We start from the raw sequence: 20,793 nt of genomic DNA, 5'->3' as shown, positions 1-20,793 counted from the left end.
AATACACTTCCTGTAAGTCGCTTTGGATAAAAGCGTCTGCTAAATGACTGTAATGTAATGTAATGTATGTCACAAGTCTACAAGCCAGCTTATACTGCAAATATAACCATATCTTAATTTTCAGACTAAAACAGTAAACTAATGTGTTCTGAAAGAAATTACAAAAACACAGGAAGAGATCTGATATTACCCTTTGATAAGTTTTATTATCATTACTTATCTTTAATACAATCCACCATTTTAAGCATCTTCTATATTAAAATGTCTTTAAAGAGGCCCAGTTCACTCAACCTGCAATATTACATATTTTTCCACTTACCTCTAGTGGTGTCTAGTCCTGTGCATAGTTTGGGGAGTTTCTGTCGAAGTTTTGAGACACTTGCCTTTGAAACCTTTGCTGCCAGTTTTTTATAATGGAAGTTTTAATATCGACTTAATATAAAAAACTTAACAAAACTTAATAGCAAATTAACTTTAAACAATGTTCTCGGTTGCTCAGCTGAATCCGGCTACCTTCGGCTGAAGAAACTGTCCCTACAAAAAACATTTTTTTATCTTTAAAGGCTCTGGATCCCACAACAAAATTAAATTCATTGTATTGTGTTGGGGTGGTAGCAGGCGTTTCAGAGGCAGACATCTTAAAACCTTGCCAAAAACCACTTAAACAACAACTGATATAACTAGGGATAAGTGAGAAAATAAGTTGTTTTGCATTTGAGTGAACCCAGCATCTTGTAGAATAAAATCATCATTCAAGTAAAACAGGGCTCCTGCATGATCTGTGGAGCAGTAAAACATCCTTAAAAATGGCTGTTTGAGCATAACTGCAGTTTGCATTGTCGTCATTATCATTATGATTTTCTATAAAAACCGCCAAGACGTTGTGACCGGCCTGGTGATTGGCAAATGCTCACCAGTCCCTTTCATGAGGTTGTCTGTATGGTATGCCTAAAAGACTAAAAACATCCTTCTCTGTCGGTGTAGCAAATGGAGTGCCGCCGTACACCTTCAAGCTTCCCTGACGCACCACATCTTTGTTCAACGAGTGCTCCGATAAGCTCATCCTTTTTGTCTTTGCCAGGGCTCTCAATGAGCGGTTAAAGTGCGCCGACCCGGTGAAATACATGAGAGCACAGGCGAACTCATTGTAGGGCACTACGATGATGTCCAGCCTGCGGTGGCGTTGGCCAGGTCCTGGCAAACGGCACACACCCATGTATTTCTTCTGCTCACCATTTTCCTCGTTGCTCACCAGGTCGTCTGTCAAAAACCCTTAAAGTAAAACAGATGTTTTTTTTAGGTTTCTCTTAAGGAAAACAAATGTAAGAATAAGACATGCTTGAGAAGATGGAGCTTACCGCTGTCATGGAGGTTCTGTAACACCTTGCTAAAAATCCCCTTGTGGGACTTGCCATCAGGATGAGATATAAGTACGTCGACATCTCCACATGTGGCCTTTCCCCGACGATAGGAGCCACACGCCATCGCTACCATGCCTGGGTCTATGGCCTGGGCAGCATCCTTCAGCTGCACATACACCCAACAAAAAAAAAAGACACAAAATATAGGTTATCATCTGTCCAAGAGTGATGGAGCTTATTTAAATCTTTGGCTTCTCAATAATAGAAAAGCAGTGTTTCTTTTGTATGTTCTCTTGTCTTTACGGTGCCACTGGCAAACAAGTAAGCCAAATACTGGGAGGTAGGCCTGCTAAAGCATTGCTTATACTTGACAAGCTTGAGGGAGTACACATGCTTTAGTCATCTATCTAATGCGCACTTTCTATCTGGCAGCTTTGAAGGAAAAAGAAAATCCAGGTAATACAATATGAAAACAACTAACGTTGTACTCGACGCTCTGGAGTGAACAGGTATCTGGCTAACTTAAAATGCAGCTACTTTTTTAAGGTTTCAAGAGTCAGTTTTCCCCTTTGGGATGCTCCACTTTGTGAGAACACAGTCTGGTTTGACCATTATCAAGCAGTCAAAGAAAGCTGACACAACTTTTTCCTTCTTCAAGCCTCCTGCTTCCAAATGACTGAGGGTTAAACGGGGGGGAATCTTTCTCAAAGATATCTCACCTCTATGTGCTTGAATAAACATATTAAAGTGGTGAAAGAAGCAAACATATCACAACATATCATCACAGAATTATACATGTAGATATTGGGACAAATGAAGATGCATTACCACGTTCTGTATGGCTGTTGCTTCTTCTCTGGGCATGCGGTCTAACAAGTCATCGTAGTGCTTAAGTCCTATTTTCTGAGTGTTACTCAGGTGGGCTTTTGTGCGGATGTCCTCCAGTGTGCGAAATCCCTAAAAGATAAATACCAATTTTGAGAAATCTTCAAAGAATGCAGTATGTTGTATATTAGATATATGCCTCCTGTGTCCTTCTCACATTAGATATCAACCTTATTAAGATCAAACGTTACAGCCCAGAGCTTTAAGGGACAATTTACCACAAAACACTCCCAATAACATAATATTGGTACTATATCGGCCTGGACAATTTATTTTAATATGACTATTTCTTTTGTATTATCTGACAACTCAGTTTGTACAAAAACGTATCTTTTCACAATGTTGAAGTGCAAGCTTGAAGTCACATTAAATTAAAGAATGCCTGTGGTATTTTGATTCAATGTGTTTGTGTGTGTGTCTGTGTCTGTGTCTGTGTGTGTGTGTGTGTGTGTGTGTGTGTGTGTGTGTGTGTGTGTGTGTGTGTGTGTGTGTGTGTGTGTCTTACCTGTTGGTACCACAGCTGTGCAGTTTTAGTTCCTGCGCCCCAGATGTTAGTAAAAAGCTCCAATACTGGCACAGCCTCCCCGAGGTGGTCGAGCTTCCGCAGGTGACCGCTCTCCATGATCTCGACAATTTTGTCGGCCATGCGTTTACCAATTCCTGGGATTTGACAAGCCTCCTAAAACAAATAAAAACAAGTTGCAATTCAAAAAGGAATATACGCAAAATAATCCCTGTATTGTGCTCAAAAAACAATCTCTGTACTTGCCTGTCATTCAATAAAAAGTATTGCTACAGTATATCCAACAACTACACACATTACTGACACTACAAACAACATGATAGTAAAAGCATCTGCATTAGGTTACCTGATATGATGTAATAGGCTTGTGGTAACTCTTCAGTGCGTTGACAGCCTTGGAGTAGCCCAGCGCCCGCCACCTGTCCCCCTGGTTTGTGTAGGCCTTAGCCAGCACTTCTAGTTTGTCAGTGATGTGTTTGTTGAAGTTATTGATTTTGGAGTGAGAGGACTGGGCACAGACCCACTTCCCTGAGACCACCATCTGAGCAGCAGAGTCTGGACCGGGGTCTAGGCTGGGGCCAGGAGTCTCCTCTTTGGGGTGCTGGCCACTGATGAGAGCTTCCAGGTCACTCTGTGAGACCCCGTCTTCTTCACCTCGCACTTCCTCTTTAGTGTCTGGGATTGTCTGAAAGAAAAAATGTAATGTTAAACTATAAAAAAAAAGAAAGAAAAAAAGATTGTTGTTTTTTGTGTTCAAGGTCAAGCTTTTGTCCCCTATTGTGGAAAACAATTACTGACTCAAAAGACTGCAAAACCTTTAAAACCTGTACACATGACTTGGAAACCTACCGTGTCTATGGTCTCCTCTTGCTTGGTCTGATCAAACACTGGCTCCGCAATAGTTTCGTCAGTGGGCTTGACATTCAGCGGCTCTTCTTTAATATTTTCATGCCGTGTCTCCGATTCTCTAAGTTGGGAGGACATCAAAAGACGTTATAAAACTGATGACTCACTGAATTGTCTAACATATATTTGCTGTCTCCATGTCAACACACTTTTGTAAATACTTCAATTTTAAGTGGTAATTGTGACGTACAAGGGAAAAGTAGATACACATTCACCATGGCTTGCTTCACTGTAGTGTATTGACAAGCACAAGTCTGTGTGTTTGATAAACTGGAATCATCATGAGGTACAGATAAAAGTTTGCATTCTAAAACAGGACTACTAGGTCACTAACCTCTTGGGTAAGAGAAGGCTGTAGCTGTCAACATCCAGTAGTTGTTTCTCACTGATGCACGAGCTCAACCAAACGCATTTCACCAGTTGGACTCCAGAGGGCATAACATCCACTTTTAGTAAGCGCAGGGCCCTGTCACAGTCCATGTTGTCATCCACAACAACATGAGTGACACTGGGACACAGTGAACTCTCCGTCTGTCCTCCATTCTGCCGAATTTGTCTTTGAAAGATCTGGCATCTGGCATTTCCTATTCCAGCAGGCAGGATGTAGACTGTGACACCATCAAAAGTGTTTCCTGTTTCAAAAGAGAAGAATGTGTTACAATAAGCAAATATGTTGCATTTTCAGGCTTCAATTTGACATTTTTTTCAGTCTCTCTCACTCACTCATACACACACACACACACACACACACACACACACACACACACACACACACACACACACAGTTAGAACCTGTGATATCAAATTCGTCAGGTTTCTTCTTTACTGGTGGTGCATCCTTTCCCTGTAACACTCTAGTTCGTTTAACTTTAGGAAAGGCTTTCATAATCCCGTGGGGATGCTCCATCTTGTTTCTTGAAGGGGGGAGCCAGTGGCCTGTGACATAGAGAGCAAAATTATTTATTGGGTTGTATCAACTTTGTAAAACCCACCCACAAGTCTGGAAGATAAGTTGTGTAATTGTATTACTTTTAAAACTATTGGATACTGTAATCTACATGACTAAATCATTAGAATTGATAATATGATCATTCGTTATGAAAGTAAAGCATCAATCTGCAAAGTAACTAGTGTCACATAAATGAAGAAAAAATGCAATATTTCCCACTAGTGTAGTGTAGTGAAATTTCAAAATACAAGGGTTTGGACTCTGGAGTCCTACAGCACTGAAGTATGTGTGCTTTGTGCCATTGAACCACGTACAAAGCAGTACATGTATCCTATAGTTACTGCCTAAAAGGACTCTGCATAGTCAACATGTGTGTGTTCTTAACACTATAAGTAGTGCATTCTATTATATGTGGATACACACATACCAAAGAGTGGGAGCTGTTTCTGCACTGTGTACTCAGTGCAGATATCCAGTGAGCTGACACAGCAGTCCACTCATCATGCATTATTATTATATTATTATTATTATTATTATTATTATTATTATTATTATTATGATGCAGGCTGAGACACTGATCTGTGTGTTAGCGTTATCTCATGTAGCTTAGCGTGAGCTAACGTCCTAAACAACAAACCGAAAGTATTTTGACTGCTTCAACTTTTCACTTTATATTTCAATTCAGCCTTAATTCATTCTAAAATATCCAAATATAAGATGTTTGACGCAGATAACTCTTTAAACTGTGTTTGCCTCTTACCCCTGTTCAGACGGACCCATACGTCATACCATCTGTTCCGTTTCACTTCCGGGTCACATGTTTTTTTGGGTTGTTTTTTTTAATTAACCCAAAATCCACATATTACACCTGTTATTACATCGTTGTTCTTGTAATAACTTTTAAGATGTAATGGTTTTATTTATTCTATAAGGGTTTTCTTATTTATATCGCGTAGCAACCTCGGTTGCCGTGGTTACGGTTGGAGTCCGGAAACAGAAAACATCTTCAGAAACATGGCTGTGCAAAGCTGGATTGACATCCTAAAATCATCGAAGAAAACTGCTTTAATACACGACGGTGAGCAGCTAACGAAAGAGAAAAGCAACTTATTAAAATAACTTTAAAAAACATTTGCTTTTGTAAACTCGCAGCATTTGTATCGTTTACCTGATAGTGAGTTTCCTTCACTCAGGCTTTTAGCTAGCAGTCCAGCTAACAACAGTGTCACTAGGCAACAAGCAGGTGGCACAGGTAGTCCTGTAGCGTGACTATAATGCCTATAATAATAGTTAATAATAGTTAATGAATGTGTGAGTGTAATACACTATCTGAAAAAGTAACCACCTAAAAGAGAGGTCGGTCAACCCACCATGTGACTCTCTGCTCTTTGAGGTCTCTGCAGACTAGTTAAGCATCCCATTCAAGCATGTATCTTATTGTGGGATGTCTGTACGTATCGAGTGTTTCTACCTTCCTGTTATCATCTGTGCTCACTTAACACCAGCCCTTTATCCATTCATGCTGCTTTACATTTACAGCCACTACAGCAGTTTTCATTTGACCAAGAATGCATTAATATTGTAGTTTGTTAAATGAAAAATATGTTTGATATATTGCTTACTATTCAAAGAAGGGTCCCCTGTTATACTGTGAATAGCATTGCATGTGTAATTACAATATAGTCTTCTGTTTGTTTGTTTGTTTTTTAGTTTGTATGAAAATTCTTTTCAAATTCCACCTCCAGGAAAAAGGAAGATCCACTACCTCTTTACAGATGGAAAAGAAATGGCAGAGGAGTATGACTTAAAAACAGATGAGCTCCTTGGTAAGTAACAAGTCTCGAGTTTGCCACAGCCACATGTGGCTGCTGGTGTTCTGCATTTATGTGGCACAAGTTATGTATCTTATAAAATCGCCTTTTGGTTCTTTTCAGTACGAAAGTGGCGTCTTAAAAGCACACTTGGAGCTCAGTGCCAGTGGCAGGTAGAGGTTGGGGAGCCACTTGCAGGCCCTGTCACTTCTGCCGATTCGGAGGTGATCAAGGAGAACTGCTCCAATGTGGGTTTTCTTTTACATTTTCTTTGACTTTAGAAGTACAGTTGAACCACTTTATATTAAATGGGCATCTTTGTTTGTTTAAGTTCACTTTAATAAAAACACTAGCAAATGCCTTGTATGTTAAATGGATTTGAATGTTTCTTGTCTCCACAGCCTGTGTTCTTGCGTAAAGACACAAATACCAGCTTTCAGTGGAGAGTTCGCAACCTTCCCTTCCCCAGAGATGTCTTCAGTGTTTTTGCGGAGCCATCTGACAGATGCATCATCATAAAAACCTCAAACAAAAAGTAAAAATGCATGAAAACACTGGGGTTCCTTTTCCCTCCTGTTGCACACTTGTTGTATGTAATCCTTAAGTCCTCCCTATAGATGGCACTGTTTACAATACATTTGTCTTTACAGTAATGCGATAACCCTATAACATCCTTTCCATGTCCTCCCAGGTATTATAAGAAGTTCAGTATTACTGATTTAGATCGCAGTAAGCTGCCTTTGGACAACTCCGCCCTCAGCCACACTCACGCCAACAACACTTTAATTGTCAGCGTAAGTCCTACACAAATTTAACAAAGAACCAAATATATACCATGAATGTTATGTTACCCAAGGCTTTAATATAAAGATCTAAGCATTATTGGTTGATTCTTAGACATTTGTTCTAGCCTAAAACGTTGAGTGCAGGGACCAAAATAAGTATGACCCCAGCAATCCAAATAGATACAAAAGTATCTGAAAAGTTTTACTTATTATTTATCGTGAGGATTAGATACAGATGTTTTTTTTTATTATTATTTTATACTTAAGCTATACCTCTGTGCACCTGTCAGTCAGTCCTAAGTTTTTTACATTCCAACAATATTATTTATACCTACAACAATTGCTCTTTTTGTGATAATTGCTTTATATACTGCATGCTCTTTCAACAGGATTACCGTGAGGGATTTGCAGGAGGGAGACGGGGAGAATGTTGAAGTAATTATTTTTCTTCTCTCTTCTCTCTCAGTACAAGAAACCCAAGGAGATCTTAACCCTTGAACAGGAGCTACTGAAGGAGCTGAAGAAACTAAAGGGGACCGGCGAAGGGGATGTTGACTGCAAAACTCAGTGAAATCGGACTATGGGAGCGAGACGATAATGTGTTTTACTTTGTTCTGCCATTTATATTTGATACAGACATATTCAATTAAATATATTACAAATGTTTTTTAAGTCTGAAAACCTGATTTATAAACTTTGTAGCTGATCCACGAGTGTTTTCGCAAATTAATTGTTTATAACAGAAAAATATTATTACATTATTAAGTTTAATTGTATCAAAACATTATCAATTTTTGCTTCTTGTTACCAAACCTACTTAGGAACAATTTTAATGGGGGGGTGGGGGGGGGTCACATAACCTACCACCCTCCTTTCAGTGATGTCCTTGTAAAACACTCAAAACACACAATGCCTCATCCCTGTTCGTTCCAGGGTCACTGTTACGAGCACATCCCATTTGTGTTAACTGAATACCCTCATGTTCCTTGCATGTAGCGGGCCACCCTGAAAGCCATTACTGAAACTCTGGCCAGCGAGCAAGCTAGTGTTACTGTTTTTCTTTACAACAAAAGGACATTCTGACTCTGTGGGCTCCTGCTAAAACTAAATACACACAAGTTAAAAATATGTGCAACAGACGCAGGGCCTTGTTCCAAACGGATTTGATATTATTGTCTAGCAAGGACGAATGCAAAAATGATTTGATGCTTGGATTTATTCTATGTTAATATGACATGTGCACAACAAATATAATTGTACAGATCCATGCTTAAAAAGGGGATATTTGTCCACTTTTTCAGCAAGTTTGATTTTAAAAAACACTGTCCAGTCAGAAATACTTAGACAGTGGATTAAAAAAAAAACCCATTTCTGTTTAAAAGAGACAATGGCATTTAAATATAGTGTGTTTCAAGCTTGTGATTCCTTGCATTTTTTTACCACTTGTCCAAACCCAGAGAGCAAGTGTAAAAAGCAGAGACAAAACCACAGGTCTCTCACTATTGTGCTTTGTCTTCCTCCAGATGGATGGACCAGGAATATAAGAAAACATTTTGAACCCAGCCTGTCCTGTTGTTTTGCAAATTCTTGTGAAGGACTTTTTTTTTTTTTTTTTTTTTGGAACGTTTGACAAAAATGCATTCATACATACTTGAAAAGGAGTCTGGTTAATATTACTTAAATATATCTTGTAAGAAGTCGGCCGAAAGCCAATCAGTGAATACCAAGCATTCATTCTGAAGTCTTAATTTTCCTTATTTATTTTAATGCTTTACAATCTGCTATGCAAAGCTTGAGCTGCTGTCAAAACAGATTCCCCCGGCAGCAAACACCAACTAACAAATTGGACATCCAGCTCATGCACTGTGAGAGCAGCCGAGTCCCTCTGTTCAGGGTCTTCTTCCTCCCTGTCGTTTGGCCTCTGATGGTCATGCTCAACTGCCTCTGGGAAGAGGGTTTCTTTTCTGCCTCCCTTTCATTCCCCGAATGCCTCTTCCCAGCCATTCCCCCTCTTTCAGCCGATGCCACATTTTGCCACACAGGCCCCGATGCTTTTTTCTGCAACCCTTCGACTCCCTCTCTCCGCAAACCTCCCCTCAACCCCTTACCCCTCCCTGTGTGACTGGCTTCTTTTTGATAACTGACCCCTCCTCGTGTTATTATTCGAACCCACTATTGTATAACATGCCCTTTTATATGAGGTTTCACAAAGGGCCCATTTGATCAGAGGGTTACGGTGTGCGATCGTGAGAAATGCAACTACATGGTGGTAACCTTTGTTTGGGCCAAAATGGTGGGCTGACCTCATCGCTTTTAATGCATAGCTCAGGCCATTCAGGCCCAAGTCTCACTTGCTGAGCACATTGAATTCAGTAGCCTGTCACAGATATTGCCCCTCAGTTATCTGGGTCTCCAGCTTGGAGAAGAAGAAGAAAAAAAACAACAGTTTTGGGGGGCAACCAACAATGTATGCTAGCTTCCCGTCCCAAAACAACCACACAAGAAAAAGCCTTGCAGCTTGTGAACTGATTCTTTAGTGGTTTTAATATACACTCTACAATAAATATTTCCATCATTCATTTACATTTTTACAGTAAAAATATATTCATATATGTAGAAAAAAAAAACAGGTTAAAAATGTCTCCAGAATGGCCTCCTAAAGGCAGGATAGCATGTCAACTGATGCTGCAACCACAAGAAAATCCACAGATAGCTGCCGTGTCTAGCTTCATTGTACTCATTTCTGTTTTAAAAAGTCTTTGCTGCTGAGCTGGCCAACTTCTAATCAGAGGTTTTTCATTCATGAAAGTATTGTTGAGCTCTTTTGTGCTTTAAATGCCCCCACTCCCCCCGATTTCACTAGTAAAAATCTGTCCTAAAATTTGTCTGAATTGGAAATAACTAGCAGATTAGATAGTCAATGGTTACATACAATCCAGTACAAAGAAATTACACAAAGTCCACAAAATGAGGCAAAACGTGTATGGGCACTTGACTGTAAAAGTTAATTTCTCTGAGAGCACTTGTTTCCCCCTTGTAGTGGTTCTTCTGTGCTGGTTCGTCAACAGTTCTCCCTCAGTGGTTTCAGTGCTCAGCGGCCCCCCGAGCGCTGGTGATGGGAATGTTTAGTCCGCTTGCTCAAAGGGTGCGCAGGGACACGCAGAGGAAGGACATCAAACGGTCTCCTCTCGCTCAGTAAGTGCCCCCTGGGTAGACGCTTCATGAAGTGGGCCTCCCTCTGGTGCTGCTTGGTCTTGGAGGCCTTCCTCGGACGGCCCTTGCGTGTGAAAGCCATGTACCAGCCCTCGTACTTGGCGTTCTGCAGCGCCGTGTAGTTGTTTTCCAGAACGATCTCGGTGAAGATGCAGTCTTTGCCTCGTCCTTTCCGCTGGGAAAGAGAAAGAGAGGGGGAGAGGTTGAGGTATGTTTGAAGGTTTTCCAGGAAGCGGAAACATCGTTTTTATTTCCAGACAGTCTAATACCCTTTGAAACCTTGAGATGACTGCTCAGGGAAATAAAAAATGCAAATGTGTTATAGCTTCCAATGTGTCTTCCAATGTGTCACCAAAAAGTGCAAATCTGGACTAACATGAACAAACTTCAAGAAGTTGCTGTAGTCATATGCAGCCACAAAACTATGAATTCCAGATTACCTTGCCGATCAGCTTCCCCCGTTTGTTCATACATATGTAGTATCCCGTCTTCACCCCTTTAATGCGAACACGACTTCCAAAAGAGTCCGTCTCCACCTCCAGTTTAGCTGCACAGACAAAACAGATCACAAATAATGAGATGACACAGTTCTGACACGGTGCAGACAATCAGATTATCATGTTACACATATGGTATATTCCTGAAGTATGGTGGAGACTTTAAATGTAACTGGAATTACATCATGTACATCATTAAATGCCATTAAATAGTTTTTCATGTGCAGTGACCCAGAATCATGAAGATGACATATAAATTTAACTCTTAACCCTTTTATGCTCCAGCAGACGCCTTGAACAAAGCGTGCAAGCCTTCCAAAATAGCACCAAATGATAGTGATTTTGCACGGCGCGATTGTTGTTGAACGTCTGTAAAATGCTGTGCTGTGATGCAGCTCAGACTGCGGATAAAGGAGAGTGAGAATACTGCGGTCAGGGACACAGCCACAAGCACAGAGCAGCGGTCAGATTTGGGCCGGTTACAAGAGTGACACCCACTTAGGATGTGCAGCCAATGTGTGCATGACCGACTCTCTCTCTCCCTATGTGTGTGTGTGTGTGTGTGTGTGTGTGTCTGAGAGTGTGTGCGTGTGTGTGTGTGTGTGTGTGTGTGTGTAGGCCGAGAAATTTAAAAGACAAAAGAGCACACAGGAGACGCAAGGAGAGGAAAAGGTATAAAGTGAAGATGCTGACTTCACCGCTCCTTATAAATTGAGTCATACATTGAGTTGTAAAGCAATGAAAATTCCTCGTAAAATGCGTCTCCAAAAAAGCAGGCGGCAGGCATTCAGAAGAGGACGGATGGTGGTGGTGGCTCTGGTGGAAAGATGGCTCGGCACACCAAAATCCTTTGGTGACAGGATTTTCTGCTCTGATTAAATTTAAGACAGTTTTCCCTGCTGGAAGCAAAGACTCTCCCCCTTGAAGTCCATCATAACAGGTGTCAAGGACTTTCTAGAGTACAAACACACTAAAGAAATAATTCACTTTCATAAAGGCCATAAAGGATGGCAACACTGATGCCACTAATGGTGTTTACAATTGCTGCTACTGTTTCTCCTGGCTCAAACGTTTTCCTGCAAGCTGCCAAAAACGACATCATTTTTTTTTTTACTGCGTTTCAACACCATCCCACGCACCATTGGATTTCAACAATTCCTGTGTTTGTAAAGTGAACACGTTTCCTATTTTATTGTTTTCCCGAGGTTTAAAAGCATTGAAATGTAAGAAAGGATGACCTTTAGCTGTCATCGGTTTGGACTGATCTGGCAATAACACACTGGGGCTTTAGGTTTAACATTCTTCACCATTTCAAACACAATATTCTCCCTGAATATATTAACACGTGTGGACATTTGTTCCGCTTTTATAATAAAATTAAGACTTAAATATTTCAATTTACGCCACCTCAGGTAGCTTAACAGTTTTGCTATTTAGGCAAATACACGTTCAAAAGCTAATTACACCTATATTCTCGCGATATTGTGAATATTTTCCCTCATTAACTGTGCTGATATATGGCTACTGTATAAATTAGACACTTAAATGTTATTTTTTTGTAATTATAATTTATTCTATTTTTATTTTATTGTATAATATGTGTATTTATTGTCTGTGTAGTTGTATAGTATGTGTATTTATTGTCTGTGTAGTTGTATAGTATGTGTATTTATTGTCTGTGTAGTTGTATAGTATGTGTATTTATTGTCTGTGTAGTTGTATAGTATATGTGTATTTATTGTCTGTGTAGTTGTATAGTATGTGTATTTATTGTCTGTGTAGTTGTATAGTATGTGTATTTATTGTCTGTGTAGTTGTATAGTATGTGTATTTATTGTCTGTGTAGTTGTATAGTATGTGTATTTATTGTCTGTGTAGTTGTATAGTATGTGTATTTATTGTCTGTGTAGTTGTATAGTATGTGTATTTATTGTCTGTGTAGTTGTATAGTATGTGTATTTATTGTCTGTGTAGTTGTATAGTATGTGTATTTATTGTCTGTGTAGTTGTATAGTATGTGTATTTATTGTCTGTGTAGTTGTATAGTATGTGTATTTATTGTCTGTGTAGTTGTATAGTATGTGTATTTATTGTCTGTGTAGTTGTATAGTTTGTGTATTATTGTCTGTGTAGTTGTATAGTATGTGTATTTATTGTCTGTGTAGTTGTATAGTATGTGTATTTATTGTCTGTGTAGTTGTATAGTATGTGTATTTATTGTCTGTGTAGTTGTATAGTATGTGTATTTATTGTCTGTGTAGTTGTATAGTATGTGTATTTATTGTCTGTGTAGTTGTATAGTATGTGTATTTATTGTCTGTGTAGTTGTATAGTATGTGTATTTATTGTCTGTGTAGTTGTATAGTATGTGTATTTATTGTCTGTGTAGTTGTATAGTATGTGTATTTATTGTCTGTGTAGTTGTATAGTATGTGTATTTATTGTCTGTGTAGTTGTATAGTATGTGTATTTATTGTCTGTGTAGTTGTATAGTATGTGTATTTATTGTCTGTGTAGTTGTATAGTATGTGTATTTATTGTCTGTGTCTGTGTAGTTGTATTGTATGTGTATTTATTGTCTGTGTAGTTGTATAGTATGTGTATTTATTGTCTGTGTAGTTGTATAGTATGTGTATTTATTGTCTGTGTAGTTGTATAGTATGTGTATTTATTGTCTGTTGTAGTTGTATAGTTGTATGTGTATTTATTGTCTGTGTAGTTGTATAGTATGTGTATTTATTGTCTGTGTAGTTGTATAGTATGTGTATTTATTGTCTGTGTAGTTGTATAGTATGTGTATTTATTGTCTGTGTAGTTGTATAGTATGTGTATTTATTGTCTGTGTAGTTGTATAGTATGTGTATTTATTGTCTGTGTAGTTGTATAGTATGTGTATTTATTGTCTGTGTAGTTGTATAGTATGTGTATTTATTGTCTGTGTAGTTGTCTGTGTAGTTGTATAGTATGTGTATTTATTGTCTGTGTAGTTGTATAGTATGTGTATTTATTGTCTGTGTAGTTGTATAGTATGTGTATTTATTGTCTGTGTCTGTGTAGTTGTATAGTATGTGTATTTATTGTCTGTGTAGTTGTATAGTATGTGTATTTATTGTCTGTGTAGTTGTATAGTATGTGTATTTATTGTCTGTGTAGTTGTATAGTATGTGTATTTATTGTCTGTGTAGTTGTATAGTATGTGTATTTATTGTCTGTGTAGTTGTATAGTATGTGTATTTATTGTCTGTGTAGTTGTATAGTATGTGTATTTATTGTCTGTGTAGTTGTATAGTATGTGTATTTATTGTCTGTGTAGTTGTATAGTATGTGTATTTATTGTCTGTGTAGTTGTATAGTATGTGTATTTATTGTCTGTGTAGTTGTATAGTATGTGTATTTATTGTCTGTGTAGTTGTATAGTATGTGTATTTATTGTCTGTGTAGTTGTATAATATGTGTATTTATTGTGTAGTTGTATAGTATGTGTATTTATTGTCTGTGTAGTTGTATAGTATGTGTATTTATTGTCTGTGTAGTTGTATAGTATGTGTATTTATTGTCTGTGTAGTTGTATAGTATGTGTATTTATTGTCTGTGTAGTTGTATAGTATGTGTATTTATTGTCTGTCTGGTTGAGCTGCTGCAACACTTGAATTTCCCCCATGGGGATCAATAAAGGAATATAATAATAATTATGAATACTCTTTGAACACTTTCTAACCCTCCACCTCTCTCTCTCTCTCTCTCTCTCTCTCTCTCTCTCTCTCTCTCTCACCGTGCACCGCCCCGTCGTCCCCGTTGGCGTTGACCCTCTTGTTGGCCAGGACCTGGACGTGTTTCCCGCTGGTCCGGCTGTACAGCTGATAGTTTCGCGTCAACCTGCGGCTCATGCGGTCCGACAGCCGGCTCTGCTCGGTGACATGGTGCTTGAAATTAGGAGGGGACTGCACGGTGTTCTGTCGGACAATAGAAAACACATGTCATGAAATATGAAAGGACTTTTTAATGTTAATTTTATTTTTTAAAATTTTTTTTTTTTGACTTTACAACTTTTTTACAAAAAAAAAGAGATTAAAGCTTGCCAGTCAAAGTGCCAAAGCCCAGGCCCACAGTCCATTAAGCCAGTCATAACATATACATATTACATCCTGCTTTTTCTTCTTTCATTCATTACTTACTGTATTTGTATCAGTTCGCTGCACTTATTGAATTTGTATTTGTTTACTGCACTTATCCTATTCGTATTAGTTTGTAGCACTTATTATATTCGTATTAGTCTGTTGCAATTATTGTTTTCGTAGTAATTTGCCTCTGCACTATACTTTTGCTCTGGTTTATGCTTTAAGATGCTTGTTTAAGAAAGGAGATGCACTTATGACTTCTGGTGACTAGTAGTTCTCTTGAATACCTATGTTGAATACACTTATTGTAAGTCTCTTTGGATAAAAGCGTCTGCTAAATGACTGTAATGTAATGTAATGTAATGTAATTTATACATGAAGGCCTACAGCTTATTTTTGGAGATGCTTTCACGGACCCTCGGAGATGACATTTCCCTCTGATAGGTTGTTTTGTTTTTTACCACCGATGATCTTTCACCCCCTCTTGACTTCTTTTTTTTTCTCATTTCAGCCGTTCTCCATCCACATGTGTTTTAACAATTACTTTTAAGGCTGGAGCTTACCTCTTTTCAAGATGTTTGAATTGTTGCCAATTGCCATAGCACTCATAATAAAATGTTGTCACTGTTATTGCAGCCTATTGCAGATGAACTATTAGCGTCTGCATACCTGTTAAGTTTTACCTGCTTAATTATAGTTAAGTTTACGCAACATTAATACTTTTTTATTGAAGTAAAAAAATAAAAAATATGAGTTACCTGTGCGTAAAAGCAAAGCGCCGTGAACTGAAGTAACCTTATGGGAAAGAAGAGAAAACAATTAGAAGATCTAACCTGTTGCTTAAATGCAATGAATTACAAAGGCAGATATTTCATCTTGACACTTTTTTACTTACAGATAGCCTAACCTCGATGTTCTCAGCCTCATCTTGTAATAGTTCAAATATTGCTTCATGAATACTCCACTGTTTCGGTGCTGGAAGCTCTCGGAAATAAAGTTCCTCCTGGTGGGAATTTCAGCTCACTTTTATTCCCTTCTTTCGACATATAGACGGTGATAGCCGTGACAATTAAGAGATCCAAAAAATGTCAGGGAACTAAAAACAGTTTAAAAACAAAAAAGTCCAGAAGAATCCAAACTGAAAGTCCGGAGAAAAGTGTCACCAAACCTCCTCCATGTCAATCACTCTCACAGTGACGGAACTCTTGATTCAGGTTTGAAGTCGAAAAAAAGCCTTTCTGACATTCTATGGTGAGAGTTTGTAGTTTTACTTAAAGATCTTTACGCACCAGAGGTGATTAAATGAGACACAAAAAGGTTGAATGAATCCCACGAGTACCAACGAGTTCTTGGTCTGAGCAGTGATGCCACAGCTGTCTGCTCCATAAGATGCACAGATAGTAAAACTCCAACGTCAACCTTCCTCCTCCACACGTGTATTTCTTGTGGTCGCCTCCAGTCCGCACACAGCATCTGTCTCCCTCCACATTTAAATACTTTAACTTGAAAAAAGTCAATATCCTCGGTGAGAGCAGGCGGGGCGATCGAGCTGGAGCCAATTTGAAACTGAATACTTATTTAAACACTTTGCCTCCACTTATTTGCTCACACATCCACAAACACAAAATCCATCAATGAGTCGAACGTTTAATTAAACAGGAGGAGAGATGAGAATATTAAATACAGTCTGTGATGAGCTTATTTGTGGGTTAGATCCACACAAACATATCAGCATGTCTTCCAAAATGTTTTCAAACTAAGCATTTATTCACAATCCCACATCTAATTCATGCACATGTCACATTACTGTATCTTCATCCGTGTAAAATCTCAGCGAACTAGGTTTTCTCTATGCAGAAATGTCCACATGGAAACATTCCCTGGCTTGTACTTAAGAAAATCTACAGTTACATTAACTTATTCCCTGACTGCAGGTTAGAGGTTGTTTGGTGGTCCCTCAGGACAGACCGTGATGTACTTATTCATCCTACATATGTAAGTAATATGTATTCCATGTGAACACATGACACAGAATGGTTTTCACATAACATCTAAGGCCTTTGCTTTGGATACAAATGCTCTCTCGCTCACAATTACTCTTCCATAACTTTTCACAAACCCAGTTTGATTTTCAAAAGGGTGTCCCAGGTCTGCTGCTTTCACAGCACAGCTTCATACACTACATCATACAATTAAACTGTAATTATTCTTTGTGACAACAAAGCGGCAGGGTTTCCTTCAATAGACATGACTATTACACACTCGTCTGATAGGGAAGAAGGGGCGGTTTTAAGGAACATAATCTAAACTTGATCAATCATGTGCATGCCTTTCTTCAATCCAACACAAGAAGAAAATGACTGTGAATAAAGATTTTTAAGCAGATTTTTTTCCCCTCTCTGAATTAAGAATATACACACTCTCTCAGAGCGTGTTGCTAAATCTCATAAAAAATTAACATGTCACTCCACCTGTGTTAAAGTGTTCTTTCCTAATTTTGAGAAAGAATAACGTTCTTTCTGCTTGGTTTTGTAACAGAAAGATGTAAAACATTTGCACCAAATTGTAAAAGTGAATTTTAACTTCAGTGGTGACGTGGATTGAATGTGAAACAAATTAGAACCCCACTCTAAACATTTAGCGTGTCATTCACAAATTTTTAAAGACTGTAAAGGCCAAAACTGAATGAAAAAACTTTAGCATCTGCTACATGCACGCTTTAAATCAGAATAGAAGTGCTTATCTAGAGAATATATTATTGTATAAATGAGCCAAAACCATTTTTTGACTCTTACCTGTGAGGGTTCACGTATGCAGGCCCATGTTGTATGAACACTATGGGAAACTTTTGCTCCCTTCGCACAGCACAGCTGTACAACAGTAAAGTGGGCTATATTATATATATAATCATGTGAATTTGGTCGATGTCTTAGCCGTAAATCAGTCATTTCAGCCAATGCAGGGGATTTAGAGGGTGAAAATGGACCTGCCTTATTAGTTCCAGCGGGACACTGTAACAAGTGATTTTGCCACCTGGAACAATTCAGCTCTTTGTTCTTTCATATTTTGACCCCTGTGAAGCAATAATCGCACATCCCAGATCTGAAATCCACATGCATGATAATTAAAGAGATTGAGTTTTATGAAGAGCACACAATGACTCATCAAAAGTGGATGTTTGACTGTCTGAACCCACAGATTAGTTCTGTCACGGGTCATTTAAAGAAAACTTGATTAGGAAGAGAAAAAAACTGGAGAGATGGTGTTTTTGTATATGTAGCTTTAGCATTGTAACAGTCCGCTGTACATAACTCAAACTTAACTTTTCTTTTTATTCATTGAAGCAAATTCCAGTGACAGGATTCATTCAAAATATGCAGAGAAATGGGTTGTTTCCATCCACTAAAATGTTCAATATGTCAACAATCCCCCTTCTAATCAGAAGCTGACTCTCATATGCCAGAAAGCATGACACTATTTAATTGTATTATAGGTTTTATTCTCTCCAAGCTACTTGCTTGCTTGCATCCTTACCCTTGTCATGGCCTTGGGTCAGCCAAGACCAGAAAATGACAAAAGTCTTGATTCAAAGGAAAGCTGTTTATTTTCCGCATTTTCAGTAATACTTTCTGAGAAGAATTCAAATACTTTGAAAACAAAAGTGAGGATTTTATTGCAATGGCTGTTAAATATGTGTGATGATAAAAATTGACTACATTAGTCAATTTTTTTCAGTTCTTTTTTTTCAGTTCTTTTTATAGACAGATTGTTTATTTATGATTCTTTAAGATCAGTGTCTTGTTCTTGTCTTATTTAATTGTAAGATGAAGGAAAGAGACGCGTTTCTAACAGAGGAAATTAGCAATCATTTTGTTGAAAAAGGGCCACTGGTGCTGAAACAGAAATTTCCCATTGGTACCTTAACTGATTCTTACCTGACCTCTTTTCTTGAAGAAATTGTTGCACATTTATGGAAATACACGTATTTGCTTTCATGCTGAGAGTTGGATGAGAGGATTGATCCCACTCACTCAGTATAAGTCTACACTCGTTGCCGAGCAACCTCACAGTGACTCCAGGAACTCACTACACCCAGCCAAGAAATAGTTATATCCCAGAGTATAACCACAACTTGTGGATTAAAGAAACAAGTTATAAAGTGTTAACCAGTGAGCGTTGTGTTTTTTACTCTCAGACAGAGCCAGACTCGCTGTTTCCAGTCTTTATGCTAAGCTAAGCTAACCGACTGCTGGCTGTAGATTCACATTAGTGTGAAGACACAGGAGTCTTCTCATCTAACTCTCAGAAAAAAAGCAAATGAGTTTATATCCCAAAATGTTGAACTATTGCTATGATTACACACACATCTTAGCTGGTTATTCTCACATACAGCCTTTACCTTACAGTCTTTACTGCTTCAAAAGAACTTGACTGAGAACATTTTGTCCGGTACTGTGCAGTCGATTTATCTCTTAATTTCACTTCAATCTACAACAGCCATTTACAGTTTAGAAACAATTCCTTCTCTGCAAACGTAAATGGCATTTGGTAAAGTTGACCTGTCAGCCAGGTTTGCTAAAATTCTCCAGACTGTACATGAAAGGTTCCTCTGAAACATGATCAAAAGCTATCATTTTTTATCCTATTTTTTTTTTTACATACCTAACTGGCTGCTGCCTCACTCCTGAGATTCTCTAGTGACCAGCATTTCTGGCCTCTTAATGAGTTTGAGAAGAGTTGACGCAGGTCCAAGTTTTGCCTCAGATCCCGACTCCCTTTTGTCTTCTCTCTAAGTCTCTCAATGCTGCTTTTCACATTTGGATCACAGTTTGCTAACTAATACAAAGCCCTGGTATCAGCGAATGAGGCACAAAAACAGCAATCACTGTGAAAAAGGGGAACTTTTTTGGCAGAGACGCATATTGGTTATTCTTAGAGGAAGAGTGACTGAATGTCTGAAAAGGCCCCAGAGCAGACTACCATTCAGTGAGAGGTATTATTCCTCCACGCTAATGTGAGACATAAAAATACACACTCTTGCGTAAGGCAGAGCCAATGGAAAGGTAGACACCATAGAGGACCAGGAAAAAAAATCAGAGCCAGTGAGGAAGACGGATAGAATATGAGAGAGAGAAAGAGTGTGGAAAGAAAAACGTGGGATGTTGTGATTCTCAGTGTCATCTGGTAGCAGTGTCGCTCACCGCCTAAACCTCTGCGGCTTTTTAGAAGAAGTAAAAAAAAACTCTTCAGTCACCTGTTGTAATTATGCACTGCTGCTTTGTTGCAACAACGTGAACCACATAATGTGCCGTTAACCACTTCACCACACTTACCCTGAACTGACTCGAGAGAGAGTGATGACAGTTTGTTCCTAGTGCGTTTGCAGGATGACATGGAGGATTAATGGCATACATTTAAAACACAATTTCTTTAATGATATATCTTTTTTAATTTAGATGAACATTATAATGGCAACTGATAGGAAAATGGATACCACCCTTGCTAAGTCTTCCTTTATAAAGTATTTACAAGTAATCCATCGCTTTATTACGGTAATCAATTATTTATGCTGTATAATAATAACTATTGGATTGCCAGGTTGTGTTAGGTGTCTTTCCTCCTCCAGCTCTTGCTTTGTCTTCTTTGTACTCGAGCTCATAATGAGCATTCTTCCAATGGACCATTTGACCTCTGACTTTCTTCAAAATGGCGCAAAATCTAGAGCAACATTTATTTATTAACAAC

At 38.5% G+C, this 20,793-nt stretch overlaps 3 protein-coding genes across 3 annotated transcripts; 1 reads left to right on the top strand and 2 right to left on the bottom strand.

The window, feature by feature from the left end:
• Positions 1-192: 192 nt before the first annotated feature.
• On the bottom strand, positions 193-5,422 carry poll (polymerase (DNA directed), lambda). Its single transcript, XM_054604645.1, has 9 exons — positions 5,385-5,422; positions 4,468-4,611; positions 4,010-4,307; positions 3,619-3,736; positions 3,116-3,454; positions 2,752-2,925; positions 2,190-2,318; positions 1,359-1,527; positions 193-1,272 (listed from the first exon to the last, which is right to left on the bottom strand). Exons 2-9 carry the CDS (start codon positions 4,580-4,582, stop codon positions 911-913), a joined length of 1,704 nt encoding a protein of 567 aa, XP_054460620.1. The 5' UTR covers positions 4,583-4,611; positions 5,385-5,422; the 3' UTR covers positions 193-910.
• A 99-nt stretch (positions 5,423-5,521) lies between these two features.
• On the top strand, positions 5,522-8,015 carry dpcd (deleted in primary ciliary dyskinesia homolog (mouse)). The gene is made up of 6 exons (XM_054604192.1): positions 5,522-5,702; positions 6,370-6,450; positions 6,559-6,683; positions 6,837-6,970; positions 7,127-7,229; positions 7,687-8,015. Exons 1-6 carry the CDS (start codon positions 5,639-5,641, stop codon positions 7,789-7,791), a joined length of 612 nt encoding a protein of 203 aa, XP_054460167.1. The 5' UTR covers positions 5,522-5,638; the 3' UTR covers positions 7,792-8,015.
• A 2,296-nt stretch (positions 8,016-10,311) lies between these two features.
• On the bottom strand, positions 10,312-16,002 carry fgf8b (fibroblast growth factor 8b). The gene is made up of 5 exons (XM_054604193.1): positions 15,944-16,002; positions 15,807-15,843; positions 14,703-14,883; positions 10,874-10,980; positions 10,312-10,608 (listed from the first exon to the last, which is right to left on the bottom strand). Exons 1-5 carry the CDS (start codon positions 16,000-16,002, stop codon positions 10,312-10,314), a joined length of 681 nt encoding a protein of 226 aa, XP_054460168.1.
• Between the last annotated feature and the right edge of the window lie 4,791 nt (positions 16,003-20,793).

This window comes from Anoplopoma fimbria, chromosome 9 (genome assembly GCF_027596085.1).
Source record: "Anoplopoma fimbria isolate UVic2021 breed Golden Eagle Sablefish chromosome 9, Afim_UVic_2022, whole genome shotgun sequence".
Classification (NCBI taxonomy): Eukaryota; Metazoa; Chordata; class Actinopteri; order Perciformes; family Anoplopomatidae; genus Anoplopoma; species Anoplopoma fimbria.
Note: the sequence above shows the minus strand (reverse complement) of the source record. Positions and strands in the feature narration are given on the sequence as shown.

Coding starts and splice junctions, on each gene's coding strand:
- dpcd (XM_054604192.1), top strand. CDS start 5,639: ATGGCTGTGCAAAGCTGGATTGACATCCTAAAATCATCGAAGAAAACT. Junction 6,451..6,558: donor AAAAACAGATGAGCTCCTTG/GTAAGTAACAAG, acceptor GGTTCTTTTCAG/TACGAAAGTGGCGTCTTAAA. Junction 7,230..7,686: donor ACAACACTTTAATTGTCAGC/GTAAGTCCTACA, acceptor CTTCTCTCTCAG/TACAAGAAACCCAAGGAGAT.
- fgf8b (XM_054604193.1), bottom strand. CDS start 16,002: ATGAAGCAATATTTGAACTATTACAAGATGAGGCTGAGAACATCGAGG. Junction 14,884..15,806: donor CGCTTTGCTTTTACGCACAG/GTAACTCATATT, acceptor ATTGTCCGACAG/AACACCGTGCAGTCCCCTCC. Junction 10,609..10,873: donor GGGGGAAGCTGATCGGCAAG/GTAATCTGGAAT, acceptor TCTCTTTCCCAG/CGGAAAGGACGAGGCAAAGA.
- poll (XM_054604645.1), bottom strand. CDS start 4,582: ATGGAGCATCCCCACGGGATTATGAAAGCCTTTCCTAAAGTTAAACGA. Junction 3,737..4,009: donor AGCCTTCTCTTACCCAAGAG/GTTAGTGACCTA, acceptor CTCCCAACTTAG/AGAATCGGAGACACGGCATG. Junction 2,319..2,751: donor CACAGCTGTGGTACCAACAG/GTAAGACACACA, acceptor TTTATCTTTTAG/GGATTTCGCACACTGGAGGA.